Source organism: Vombatus ursinus, unplaced genomic scaffold (genome assembly GCF_900497805.2).
Source record: "Vombatus ursinus unplaced genomic scaffold, bare-nosed wombat genome assembly UNPS02014774.1, whole genome shotgun sequence".
Taxonomy (NCBI): Eukaryota; Metazoa; Chordata; class Mammalia; order Diprotodontia; family Vombatidae; genus Vombatus; species Vombatus ursinus.
This window is the reverse complement of record NW_020954552.1, coordinates 5,355,770-5,370,083: the sequence shown is the minus strand read 5'-3', so window position 1 is coordinate 5,370,083 and position 14,314 is coordinate 5,355,770. Positions and strand designations below refer to the sequence as shown.

The 14,314-nt window shown below is 39.4% G+C and overlaps 1 protein-coding gene across 2 annotated transcripts in view; it reads right to left on the bottom strand.

Annotated features, from left to right (window-relative positions):
• CETN3 (centrin 3) overlaps positions 1 to 12,513 on the bottom strand; it is a 41,628-nt gene extending 29,115 nt beyond the window's left edge. Inside the window, exons 1-3 of one of the 2 annotated variants that reach the window (XM_027864149.1) lie at positions 12,357 to 12,513; positions 9,905 to 10,043; positions 7,283 to 7,397 (exon numbers count right to left, since the gene is read on the bottom strand). In XM_027864149.1, the coding sequence (XP_027719950.1) occupies positions 7,283 to 7,397; positions 9,905 to 10,043; positions 12,357 to 12,373 (271 nt within the window). In that variant the 5' untranslated portion in view covers positions 12,374 to 12,513. The remainder of the gene's footprint in view (positions 1 to 7,282; positions 7,398 to 9,904; positions 10,044 to 12,356) is intronic. The other variant, XM_027864150.1, reaches the window with a different exon arrangement.
• Between the last annotated feature and the right edge of the window lie 1,801 nt (positions 12,514 to 14,314).

Below are 14,314 nucleotides of genomic sequence, written 5' to 3'. Positions count from 1 at the left end.
GTTTTAGCAAAATTCCTACTTTTACAAGGGACTCTTTTCTGACCTAGTTCACCATTGCAAATGCAGAGCCAAGAAAAAATAAGCCATCTAATCTGAATTGCTTTCTTTTTAACATTAGGAACTATATCCTTTCCAACTCTTTTATTTTGAGTTGTCATTTTTAGTACATTTTATGGTTCATTAAGTGTCTTAATACATTTGAACCCAGATCATAAATCACTATATTAGTTAAATCAGGCTTAGCCCAGAATATCCCCCAAACTTACTATCTCTGTTAATGATACTATTCTACCTATTATTTAGGTGGCCATTTACCATGATCTCCCTTTTCTCACCTCTTTCTCACCTCCTATCATTCAGGTGCTTTCTGCCACTTTTTCCTACTATGCCTGTTTCACACAATAAAGTGGCTTGATTCTTTACCAACACCAATCCCTCTACTTGTTCAAATGATTTCCTTCCATCCCCTCTCTTCCAACAGATTGTCCCCTCTGCCATCCCCACTTTCACTTATTTTCATTCTCTCTCTCTCTCTCTCTCTAATGGTTCATTTCCTATTGCCTACCCCCATGCCTTTGTGCCCCCATCCTTAAAAAACTCTCATTCGATCCTTCCATCCCTACTACCTATCATCTTATATCTCCTCTGCTCTTTGTAGCTAAACTCCTCAAAAAGGTCTTTTACAATAAGTGCCTCGACTTTTTTTTTGTTTGTTTGTGTGAGGCAATTAGGGTTAAGTGATTTGCCCAGGGTCACACAGTAACCAAGTGTCAAGTGTCTGAGGCCTCATTTGAACTAAGGTATTCCTGACTCCAGTGCCGGTACTCTATCCACTGCACCACCTATCTGCCTCCTCACTCTCTTCTCAACCCCTTCCACCAAAACTGTTCTCTCCAAAGTTACTAATGATCTTAGCTGCCAAGTCCAATGGCTGTTTCTCAATTCTTGTTCTCCTCGACCTCTCTACAGCCTCTGACACTGTTGACCAGTCTCTCTTCCCTGATCCTCTCTTCTCTCTAGGTTTGTGGGACACCTGGTTCTCCTTCTACCCATCAGACTACTTGCTCTGCTAGATCCTCATCCCAATCATACCTCTAACCAAAAGTGTCCCTCAGGGTCCTGTCCAGGACCCTGCTGCCTCCATACTACTTCACTTGGTGATCTCATCAGCTCCCATGGATTTAATTACTATCTCTAAGCTGATGATTTTCAAATCTACCTTTCCTGCTCCAATCTCTCTGCTGGCCTCCAATTTTGCATTTCCAATTGCCTTTCAGACATCTTGAACAGTATGTCCAATAGACATCTTAAACCCAATATATCAAAGACACAACTCAATTATCCCTTCCCCTGAACCCTCCCCCAACCACCTTCCCTATTACTGTAAAGGGCAATACCATCCTCCCAGTCCTTCAGGTCTCAGCCTAGGAGTCAACCTGGATTCCTCGCTATCTTTCCTCCCACCATATCCAATCTGTTGCCAAGGCCTGTCAATTTCACCTTTGAACCCAATACATCCACTTCTGTCCTCCGGCACTGCTACACTCTAGCGCAGGGCCTCTTCACCTCAAACTTTAATTACTGCAATAGCCAATGGTGGGGCTACCTGCCTCAAGGTTCTCCCCAACTCCAATACACTAGAGTGATTTTTCCAAAACACAGGTCTGATCATGTCACCCCCCTACTCAATAAACTCCAGTGGCTTCAAATTGCCTCCAGCAATATAAAATATTGCAAATATAAAATGTTGTTTGGCATTTAAAGTCTTTCACAACCTAGCCCTCTCCTACCTTTCTTGTCATTTCCTTTCCTTACTCCCCAACATGAACTCTTCGATCTAGTGACATTAGCCTCCTGGCTATCCCACGAACAAAATATTCCATATCTCGGCTCAAAGCATTCTGGAATCTATCTCATAAGCTCCCTTACTTTCTTTAAATTCTAACTAAAATCCCACCTTGTACAGGAAGCCTTCTCTAACCCCTCTTAAATCCAGTGCTTTCCTTCTTTTAATTGTTTCCTATTTATTCTGTATATAGCTTGCTTTGTTTGCATGTTGTCTCTGCCACTAGATTGTAAGCTCCTTGAGGACAGAGACTACTTTTTGCCTCTTTTTGTACCCTCAGACACAATGCCTGGCACATAGTTGGCTCTTAAATGTTTACTGATTGATTTGATTTTAACTTCTGCTTCTCCTTCATCTCCTATGAAGCTGTCAGTCAGCCATGTAGAAGTGTCGAGTCTTCTTTCAAAGTATCTTTTATTCAACTTTTCTTCTCCACTCACATTAGGATCACTCTAGTTTGGGCCTTTATTCCTCCATATTAGGATTTTTAGAATAACCACTTAATTGGCCTCCTTGCCCCCAGTATTTTCCTTACCAATCAAACCTATGCCATTTTTAGGATTCACTCTACTACTCAAAAATTTTCAATCGCTCACATATACCTATCATACACTACAATCAGCAAGGCAGAACAATTTTCTGTGAGGCAGAAAAGTAACAACTTGCTGTCAAAAGGATTGAAAAAAGTGTCAGCTTCTCTCCCTCTCTGAGGTTACCTATAGCTAGCTGATAAAAACAAAGGTAATAGCTCAGGCTTCTGAACTCAGGTCTCCTAAAATGGCTCTTATACAGCAAAGCTGACTGCTGAAAGGAGAACAAGGGAGCCAGATGGGACCTTTACAGATGAACAGTTTAGCTCTGGAGTGTCGGATTACCTACATGGCTTTCCAGAGTGTCTATATTTGTATTTCCTCATATTATAGGTTTCCCTGGAGACAGTCTTGTGCAGTGAGCTGTACTGTAAGATGCTAAAAGTACTAAGGCATAACACATACCACAGAGGTGGGCAGTGATAATGCTGCGTCACAAACATCAGTTACATCTTTAACATTTTCCAAGTCCTTCCTTATTCACATAGACACACCTGTATATAAGAGGTCATGGAATCCTGACACCTCCTCAACAAAGTTCAAAGTCCTCAGTTTGGTTTTCAAGGTCGGCTACCTTTCCAACTTTACCACCCAGTACTCCCTATTAGGAACCTTCTATTCCAGCTACTTTTTTCCTCATTTGGAATTTTCCAACCACATCATTTTTAATCTATACTCTTCTCTGTGGTTCATGTACTGCTCTTTCCTTGGAAATACTCTAGCCTCTCAGTTCATCAACAACTCCTATGAGCTGCTCTATTTTTAGCCGTCCACAGGCATGGTAGCATCTACAGTGTCACATCAACATCTAGACCTGTGTTACCTTCATGATTGTGAACTCTGAAATTCCTCTTTGATCATATCTTTCAACCCCATTATCATCCGTCATCCTCTCATCTTTGAAGAATGTTCTTCCTTTGCAAAAGTTAAACATTCTACTTCTGCCTTGGATCCTATTCCATCCCACATAATTCCCTGTTTCATCCTCAATCTCTCTTTATTCCTTAACTCCCTTACATAATACTTAAAAACATGCCTAAGTCTCTCCTACCTTAAAAAAGTTTTTCTTAGTCTTGCCAATCTTAAGGTATCATCCCATATTTTATCTACTTCATCTCACTTCAACAACAACTAAACTCCTATAAAGAACCATCTACACTCTTTGCTTCCATGACCTCACTGCCAACCAGCTTCTTAGCCCCTAATTAAGTTGCCAGATTGGAAATCTGGCATCCAACCCCACTACTCCCCTATCATTTTCTCATTTTTAAATTAAATTTTCTTTGTTATTGTGAACTTAATCACCAAAAACAAAAATTCTAAAATTCTTTTTTCTAAGGGTTCCAAATCTCTCTTCAGTCAATTGCTTTATGGCCCTTTTTCATTCCTCATCCTAGCTGACCTCTTTGAACCTTCTCCCTTCTTTGGTTTTCATGATACTACTATCATCTCCTGGTTCTGTTACTGTCTGATTGCTCCTTCTACATCTACTTTACTACTCACCTCCTGCCTGGTAAATTTCTGGGGGTCCTTAACACTATGAACCAGGATCTCTTCTGTCCATATACTCTTCTCTTGGTATGTTCTCTCTCCCTTCAGCTTCATCATCTCTATGCAGATGTCTAATTTTTATAAATCCAGTTCTAATTTCTCTCCTGAATTCCGGTCCTGCATTACCAACTGCCTGCTAGACATCATTTCCTAGATGTGCCACTGGCATCTAAAATTCAACAAATCCAAAACAGAACTTCTCTCTCCCTCTAAACCCGCCCTTCTTAACATCCCTATTTCCGTTGAAAGAAGCATTCTCCTTCTAGTCAAAAGGTTCATAACCCTGGAGTCATCCCCATAACCCTTCACATCTTCCTCTATATCCTATCAGTTCTTATGTCATGTTTGTTGATTTTATCTTTACAATATCTCTTACAATTATCCTCTTTTTTCTATTCATTTGCCACCCTAGATTAGACCTTCATCATCTCCCAACTGGACTACAAAAGCTTAGGCATCCCTGTTTCCAGTGTCTCTCCTCTCCAATTCATCCTCCATAAAGTTGCCTAATTAGGTGGCAGAGCAGATGGGGTTCTAGCCCTAGATAAATAAAGATCTGAATTCAAATCCTACCTCAGATACTTACTGTGTAATCCTGGGCACATCACTTAACCTGTCAGTCTCAGTTTCCTAATTTGTAAATTAATTTGTAAAAATTTGTAAATTTTGTAAAATTTGTAAAAAAAAAAAAAAAATACACATATATAGCACCTACCTCTCAAAGTGTAATGAGGATCAAACAAGATAATATATGTAAAACACTATGCAAATCTTAAGTGTTATATAAAGGCTAGATATTATTAGTATTTGAATATTATTATTTACCATCAAAAATACAGATCTACCCATGCCACTCCCTTGCTTACTCCTATGGGTAAAGTATTTAAGTGTGGTAGAAAAAATAACAATGCTTAAAAGTAATTTAGGTATAGTGTAACTCAGTGAGAGGGAGAGGAAAGAAATATTTGTATCAAAAATGAAGAGTTCAGTGGCTCCTTACTTCCTCTAAGAGAAAAGACTTTGGGCATTTAAAGCACTCTATGATTAGCTACAGGCAGCTAATGACAGTGGACAGAGTGCTGGGCCTGGAGTCAGGGACCAACACTTGCTAACTGTGTGACCTGGGCAAGTCACTTAACCTCCATTTGCCTCAGTAGCCTCAACTGTAAAATGGGGACCATGGAGAAGGAAATAGCAAACCACTCCAGAATCTTTGCCTAGAAAACTACAATGTGGTCACAAGTTGTACACTACTAAAAAACAACTTGACAACAACAATCATCTAGCTCCACCTACCTTTCAAAGAGTGATTTCAAATTGATTCTGTTTATCTACTCTACACGTCAGCTAAAATAGCCTAATGTCCTGCTTGAAAAGCCATTTCTCACTTCTGGGCTTTTGCTGGCTAGAATATACTCCCTCCTCACTTTTACCTCTTAAAATTCTAGTGTCCTTCAAGGCACAGCTTGCATGCTACCTCTGGTGAGAAACCTTTCTTAATCCCCTTCACCCCCAGCTATCAGTTTGATCAGTTTGATCAATCCTCAAATTATCATATATTTACTTAGCTGTGTAAATGTTGTATCCCCCTCCCAGTAGAATATAAACTAATCAAGGGAATGACAATTTTGTTTTTATCTTTGTATCCCCAGCATCTAGAATAGTGCCTTATTCATAGTGGGTACATGCCTCTTGCATACTTTCCAAACTTCCCTCTACCTAGCCAAATCTTCACTAATCAGCTAGCATTTTATATCTCAGTTCATCTACAAACTCTCATTAGTTAAATCAGACCATGATAGCCTTTCCCCTTAGAAGTTCTATAGCTTAATGATATACCCATACCACTTATTTCAGCATGTAATCATATTCCATCTTGTACTGTTACGGAACTATTTAGTGGGCATAAGTCTTATCTAACTAATTCTTTAACAAGTACAGTTTGTAGTTTATACTATTTCGTTAATCTCCTACAGGCCTTCAGCAGTGTGTCATACCAGCAGTGGATATCAACACTGGTTGACTAATATTCTGATTACTGCTATATTCAGTATCATAATGCATATATTGAGCACCTACTATAATAGGGCACATAACCCATCTTTTTTTGTTTTTCAGCTTGTTGGGAAGGCATGAAGAAAGCAATTGCTAACAAAACTTCAAGGAAGTTAATAGTTCAATGTAAACTAGAATTTCATTTTATAAAAAAAATAAAATTATTTCCAACAATTTTGGGATTCTATAACCAGAATCAAAGTAAACAGATTAAATATTTTTATAAGATTAAATTTTTTGTTTTTGTTTTTTTGCTTTTTGGTGAAGCAACTGAGGTTAAGTGACCTGCCCAGGGTCACACAGCTAGTAAGTGTCAAGTGTCTGAGGTCACATTTGAACTCAGGTCCTCCTGACTCCCAGACCAGAGCTCTATGCCTGTGCCACCTAGCTGCCCCTCTAAGAGTTTTTAAAGAAGTTACTCTCACAAGCCTAATGTCAATTATTGCTTCTAGGTGTCAAAAAGTGCTGAGTGTCAACAACCAGCCACCAAATCATCTGGAACAATTTTAAAAATCAAGTAACTATCTTTACTTAGCCTAGTCTGGCACATGAAATTATCCATTATGTAACTTTTGAAAAAAATTTTGAAAAATTTTTTGAAAAAAATTTCTTTCTATACCTAAACTACTTTTAGGCATTGTTGGTTTTTCTACCATACCTAATATTTTACCCAAAAATCAACCAAGGGCTTTTCCTCAAGCCAAATATTAACACTGCCTCTTTAAAAGAAGAGACTAGAAAAGATCCCTAGATTTTAATAGCAATTAAAAAGTAACAAAACATCAAAAAGAGTGGGAAAAAATCAGACATTTCCATTTTTAAATATTTTTAAAATTTAATGTGCGAACTCCAAAAGCAAAGGATAACTGTAAAATGTTTCTGTTATATAATTGCACATAAAAAATATACTATAAAAAAGGATTTGTTCCTATGCATTTCGAAGTTCCTCTATATATTAATTTTATTACAATTCAGAGTCTTCAGAACAAAACAGACCAAAAAAATGAAAAACAAATCTGACCCACAAAACTGTACTGTCTTCTCATAGAAAAAAATGATAAAATCACTTCATTCCTCCATGAAACTACTGAAATTAAAAAAATATTGCAGTATTTTGTAACAGCAACAAAAAAAAATTAGAAACCAGAAAAATAACAATAGTTTCCTTTTCCTGTAAAGTTCCAAAGCAGGCTAATTTCCCAATCATTTCTGAATACAAGGAATATATTAAAATACATACCAACTTCATTAAAATCTTCAAAGGTGATTTTGCCTGTGGATTCTCGGTCATAATCTTTAAGAATCTTTAGTACATCTGCTTTTTTCACATCAAACCCCAAGGCTCTCATTGCCACCTTTTGGAATAAAACAGAAATACAAACTACAAGCTACCAAAATGAAAGAGGCATACATTTTTTCTTCTCCTCTCTTTAAAAAAATAAAGATTTCTGATTTTAAAAGACAAATACAGCACATAAATGACCATCAGACCCATAAAACAGAATACAGAACATACCTTCAATTTCAAAAACTTAATAAAATTGTTTTAAGAGTTGCTTCCAAGCCAAATGACATCTCACGCTAAATAAGTTTCTCTGTAACTCAATCAATCAACAAATACTTACTGCCCTATACTATGTTCAAAACACTGTGCTACACATATATCCACCTTGAGAACTCACAATCAGAGGTAAACATGACAAACTGAAAATTAAGTGTAAAAAGTAAGTAACAACATAGGTATATGCCATTTAATCATTTAAAGAGAACTTTCCTTACAACTAATACTGTCCCCATTTTGAATACGACACTGAGTTTTACAAAGGCTAAGTAATTTGTCTAGTGAGCTTAAGAGTTAAGATACATTTCATAAAGTTTACATGGAGGACAGAAGGATCTTAGTTGAGCAAGAGTGAGATAGGGAGGGATTTTGAGAGCATCTGAGGTAAGGAGAAGAAGAATAAGCAAAGGTAAACAGACAGAAAAGCACAAGGCTTATTTAAGAAATGAAAAGATAAATATGCATAAATGGGGAGAGTTTGCATTGGGGATACATGGGGGAAAAATCTGGGAAAAGAAGCTAAAACTAAAATATGAAAGATTTTGAATGTCGGACTAAAGAGTTAGTCTACAATCCACTGGGACTCACTGAAGATTTTTGAACAAGGCTAGTTTTATGATTAAATGTACAGCATTTCAGAAAGACCAACCTAATGGCAGTAAACAGGGCAGATTATAAAGGAGATGTCATTATTAAAGCATCCTCCTCTTTATTAAGGCACCTTCTTCAAACTGAAGCCCAAAAAGGTTAAGGGTGGGCTTGCCAAAGGTCTCAGTGTCATAGCCAGGACTAGAACTCAGGTGCACTAGCACTCAACTCAATATTCACCCACATTTCATTTCAAATTTTATAACTTTTCCCACTGAGAATATGAAAAGCCCCTTAATTTAATCAAAAAGTAACTGTCCTAAAAATGTTTTTGCAATTATTTGCAATTTAAAGTGATTATAGTAATCACATCTAAATATTTGTACACATTTATTTTCCTTTCCCATTAGGCTATAACAATATAAGAATCCAACCAAAAAGAATGCCGTTATTCCCAATCTTTTCAAGCACAAGATCCCCCCCCACATACACATAACAACACACATACATACACAATTCCACATTTCCTTCATATTTGTAAATTAAACTAATAATTTAACTGAGGGCTGCTAGGTGGCATAGTGGATAATGCTGGACTCAGATTCAGGAAGACATGAACTTAAATGGTGCCTCAGAATCTTACTAGCTGTGTGATCCTGGGCAAAACTATTAGCCTGTCAAATGGGCATAATAATAGCACCTACTCCACAAGATTGCTGTGAAGATCAAGTAAGATAATGTATATAAAATGCTTTACCTTAAAAATGCCATAAAAATGCTATTATCAATTCATATTTAGACATTTCTTTCCATAAACATCAATAATATTAGTCAGATATCACATATGTTTTTTACTCTTTACTAGAAGAGTGTAATGTTGAAACCATATATATGCATGTGTACACTCTTGTACACACAATACATGTGTATATGCATAAGAATACAGTATCCCAAAAGTCAGACTTTTGGAATCCGATATATACGAGATACCATGTTTGTGCCTGTGTACACCTGCGAGAGAGAGAAAAAGAGAGAGAGGGAGAGGAAAAGGGAGAGGGGGGGGGAGAGAGAGAGGGAGGGAGGGAGGGAGAGAGAGAGAGAGAGAGAGAAAGAGAAAATTAGAGAGAGAGAGAGAGAGAGAGAGTGTGTGTGTGTGTGTGTGTGTGTGTGTGCGCGCGCGCGCGCGTGTGTGTGTGTGTGTGTGTGTGTGTGTGTGTGTGTGTGTGTGTGTGTATGAGATCACTTTCATGCTTCAAAGGCAGAATATACAAGAGTTTGGGCCTAATTAGGAGGAGATACTTTGAAAGCAAAAACTCTTTAACCTCCAAATAGAATACTTAAGTGCTAAATAAATGCTTGCAAATTAACAGTTTAAAATCCTCTAATATTATGAGTGAAAAGTATGTACCTTTCATAGTAATGATCTTTTATAATTTAAAATGTTAATTTGTATTTCCCTAAGGCCTAGCATATTGCCTGGTACATAGCAGGTGTAATACTAAATGCCTGCTGAATGAATGTCTCACTATATAAAAATTATTTCCTAAAAAAAAAGAAGTGTTAGGATACCATTAAAAAACAATGTGGTACAGTACTGCAAAAGCTGTATCATAATGGTTAAGTTCTAAAAACAGGTAAGTATAAAATTAGTCAGGAAGCAATCTTCAGGTCACTGCCAACAGAAAAAACCAACTTTAAAAGAATTACTTTTACCTTCAATTCATGATAGTCTATGGCTTCATCTTTGTCTGTATCAAACAATTCAAAAGCATCTTTTATTTCTTGCTTCTGTTCTTCAGACAGCTCTCGTCTTTTTTTTCTTTTTGTTTTGTCTACTACAAGCTCATTTCTACTACATGAAAAAGAGGAAACAGAAAATCTTGTAGTCCACTTTCAATTTTTCTTGCATTCATCAACAATCAGAATATGATTGGGGAGAAAAAGTAACCAAATAAATAATCAAGATGATTTTCCAAATTTTTACCACTATTTTGAGGGAACAAAAATAGAACAATCTGCCTTTTTATGACTTAATTGCCTTCTCATACCCTTTCACATCCCTCCATCAACTAACTTGGCCTCCCAAAGGAACTAGTCAAGAAAACTGTAGCTCACAGATATACCATACTAAGAGAAAATATGTCATTTTCCTTCTTTCCTTTAACACTGTTGCAAATAAAGCAATGCCTAAGAGCTCACATGATACAGTAGCTTTTCTGAAGATATGTAAAAAAAACTGTCCAAACTTAAAACTTTCATTACAGCCTTCTGTAGCATTTATGACAGTATAAAGCTAATTCTAAGGATAATCAAAAGTAACTTAGATATTGACTCACTTTTGCTTGTGGCTAAAATTAATTTCTACTTTACCTAAGCAACATAAAATAATCTAAAGGAATCCATGAAATCAACTACACCAAATATTTTGGCATACTAGCCTACAAAGTTAGTTATGTATCTTAAACATGTTTTTCCTTGAATAACAAAAATCAATTAAAATTGTATTAATCTTATACATGGGTCCACATGTTACATGTACATAATATAAATAAAACCTATCATATTCAATTAAAGGACAGTATCTTCTTCTGGAAAGGCTGATATGATAAAAAGGAAAATGAATTTATCTTATTACAGAAATTAAGTATCAAAAAGCCTAAACTGACTTTTAAAACTGTCATTTACAACTTCTAAAATTCCAAAGAAACTAGAATGTGGCATGATTATAACAAGTTTTTAAAGGGTAAAGAATTTTTAATAAAAACTCTACCATAGCTAAATTTGTACAGCTTCTAATCCTATAGTACAGATAATTTTGTTATTGACTTCTACAGTGTAGATGTGGCTGCAATGAGATCTCCCAGGAAGATCAGTAAGTTACTTTTATGGATCTGAGGATACAGTTACCTTCAAAATGAGGGCCTGAAAATTTCTTCTTGACTTAAGAGGTCAAGGCCATAGTTCTGTTTGATTACCAATACCCCATATCAAAGGGTTTCTGAGTATTGCTCTGCAGAAGTTGATAAAATCAATGGAAATCTTTGATGGGGGGGGAGAAATGATGTGTGAAGGGGGCTGAAAGAGACAGAGAAAAGCAAAGATAGATGGGAGATCAAAGTGAGGCTATTAGGGGAGACATTCGCTTTAATAAAATACGTCGAATTTGTGGGGTAAATGATGTTAAGGGGCTCTGCCACTTAAAATTGCCTTCGAAGCTCTAGTTAGTGCCTTGCCTATAGAAGGTGAAAGGCAGAAACTGCCAAGAATCCTGGATTTCTAATAAAAGGACCCAAGTTTAAAATTCCCTTGGTACTAAAGCATGAGTGAAATCACTTCCCCCTCTGGACTTGTTTTTCATCTTCAGAATTAAAGGATAAACTTGGTGATTTCTAACGTCCCTTTTAACAAAAGGGTTCTTAACCTGGGGGGGATGGGGAGAGGGCACAAACTGGCTGACATTTTGATAACTATTTCAATATTATTGGTTTCCTTTGCAGATCTTATGTCCTTTATTTATGCCTTTACAAACATTATTCTGAAGGGGTCCACAGGCTTCAAGAGATTACCCTCTGGGTACATACCCCTCTGAAAAATGGGCTAATAAGAACCTCGGCTTTAACACCTAACATGTATGTAACATGTTAAGTTCACGAAGCATTTTTCCCAGTTCGATCCTTCCAGCTCTAAAATTATCACTTTATAATCCCATTAAATGACTAGGAAAGGTGTGAGAGGAGGCCAAAAATAAAAACAAAGACCAAACTGTCATGGGAAAAACCAAGATGGCGACGCCCGGACGACGTCAGCTCCGCCCGGGGGGAGGGGGGTGTTTTGCTTCGTTCTTTAAAGGCAGGTGAACGTGGGTGTCCGGGCCGGCGGAAGAGGAAGGTCGGCACCGTTTAACGGCCCGGGGCCGCGAGCTCTCGCGAGACTTCGGGGTCGTGACCTCGGTCTCCTGCGCTTCGCCCAAAACCCGACGGGCTCCTTCACTGCCTGTGGCTGCTCCTCACCCACCTCGGGGAGAAGGGCGGTCTAGCCGCGGGTTTCTCGGCTTCCTCGGGCTCCCCGCCTCCCCTCCGCCTTCCCCGCCCCCGCCCGCCGCTGGGCCCCGGCTCCGGGGCGTGAGGGGGAAGGGGTGGAGCAAGGCCGCCCCGTCTTTACCGACCTCAGAGCTAAACTCATTTTCTCCTCGGACAGAGGCTTTTGCCACGGACGAAATCACCCCCCGCCCCAGGCAGCGCCGCTTCCTCCAGCCCTTCCACACAACACCGAGCGCCCTCCTCGAAACGCCACAGCCTCTGGGAGGTCGCCACAAACACTACCCCCGCCCCCGGCCTCGATTGGTTGAAGTCCCTTTCTCTCAGGTCTATTTGGGCAAGAGTCGAGCTAAACTCAGGTTTTCATTGGGCAGGTAGTGTGTCAATCCTGAGAATTTCCCTGCTTTCCTGTCCGCACCCGCCTCCTTCCCCCGTTAGATTGGTTGGATCACAGGCCGGATGTGTTTTCCCAAAACTCTTTGCGGGGGCGGCAAGCAGTGACGGTTGGGAGCGGGAAGGGGCGGGGGAGGGGGGCGGGCTGCTCATGACCACCCCAAGAAGAATGCGCGGGGCGGCTCACGCGCGAGGCGCGGAACGTGCCCGGTGATTCGCCATCCTGCAGGCGAGGAAAGAGGAGGGGGGCGAAAGGGAGAGACCCCGGGCGCTGCCAGCTTTCGTTAGCATTCAGCCCCAGTGAAATGGGGCCACCTACCTAGGGCCAGCGTGGAGGAGGACGTTCTGCAAAGAGCAGAAGGGTGGAGAAGAGGATGGCGTCATCGAAGGGACTCTTGTCGAGGATGCCATTCAGTAGAGGGCCCCCAGTGTCTTCTTGGCTTGACAAACCTTTGCCCAGTGACGTTTATTGAGTCATTTTTCAGTTGTGTCCGACTCTTCCAGACCCCACTTGGGTTCTTCTTGGCAAAGATACTGGAATGGCTCTCCATATAGATCTATTTTGTATGGCAGTCAGAGGTTAAGTGACTTACCCAGGGTGAAACAGGCAGTGGCTGAGGCTGGATTTGAACTTAGGTCTTCCTGACTGTAGGCCCAGTGCTGTATCCATCGAGCCACCAGCCGCCTTCCAAATGACATGGTCCGTGGCCAGATCCTGAAGGGGGCTTCAGTTCAGTTTGACAAGATTTAAGTCTATACTATAGCCAGACTGCATGGAGAAGTATGCAGAGCTCTGGGCCTTCGAAAAGACAGAAGACAGCCCCTGCTTACCTTTTATGATTGCGTACCTTAGCTGATTTAAAAAAAAAAAAAAATGAGGCACTTCCCAATAGATATATTTGTTTATGAATTACATTCAAATGCTACTGTACTAATAATTTTATGTAATATAAAACTTAGAAATAAAAATTTTAGAGGATAAGATAAAGATGATCCCAGAGCAGGGGAGGGGAACCTGCCTGGCCTTCTAGGCCCTTGGATGCAGCCTTTTGACTGAGTCCAAGTTTTACAGAACAGATCCTTTTTATTAAGAGAATTTGTTCTGTGAAGTTTATATTCAGTCAAAGGGCTGCAGTTGAGGACCTAGAGGTCCACAAGGGGCCTTGAGGCCACAGTTTCCCCACCCCTGTCCTAGAGTCATTAGAAAGCCACTATAGCTTATTCAGTAAAGAAGTGATAAGAATTTTGGGGAAAGCATTGGCAGCTGTAGGGAAGATGGAGTGAGGCCAGACCTAAGGCAGGGGAAAAAAATTAGAAGGCTGCACAGCTAGGTGGTGCAGTGGATAGATCACTGACCTGACCTGAGTTCAAATCCAGCTTCAGACACTTGACACTTCCTAGATGTGTGACCCTGGGCAAGCCACTTAACCCTGATTGCCTCACCAAAAAGCCAAAAAAAAAAAAATTAGAAGGCTATTGAAATAGTCTAGGGAAAAGTGCTGAGGGTCTAAACTAGAGTGGTGACATCAAAGAGAAGGTGTGGAAATGAGAGATTTGGAAGTAGGACAAGAATACAGGATTGATTGAAGGAACTGAATCACATTTAGCCTGAATAAGAGAAAACTCGAGAGTGATAAAATAACTGACTTAAAATAATTGAAGAATTGTCATGTGTAGGAGAGATTAGACTTCC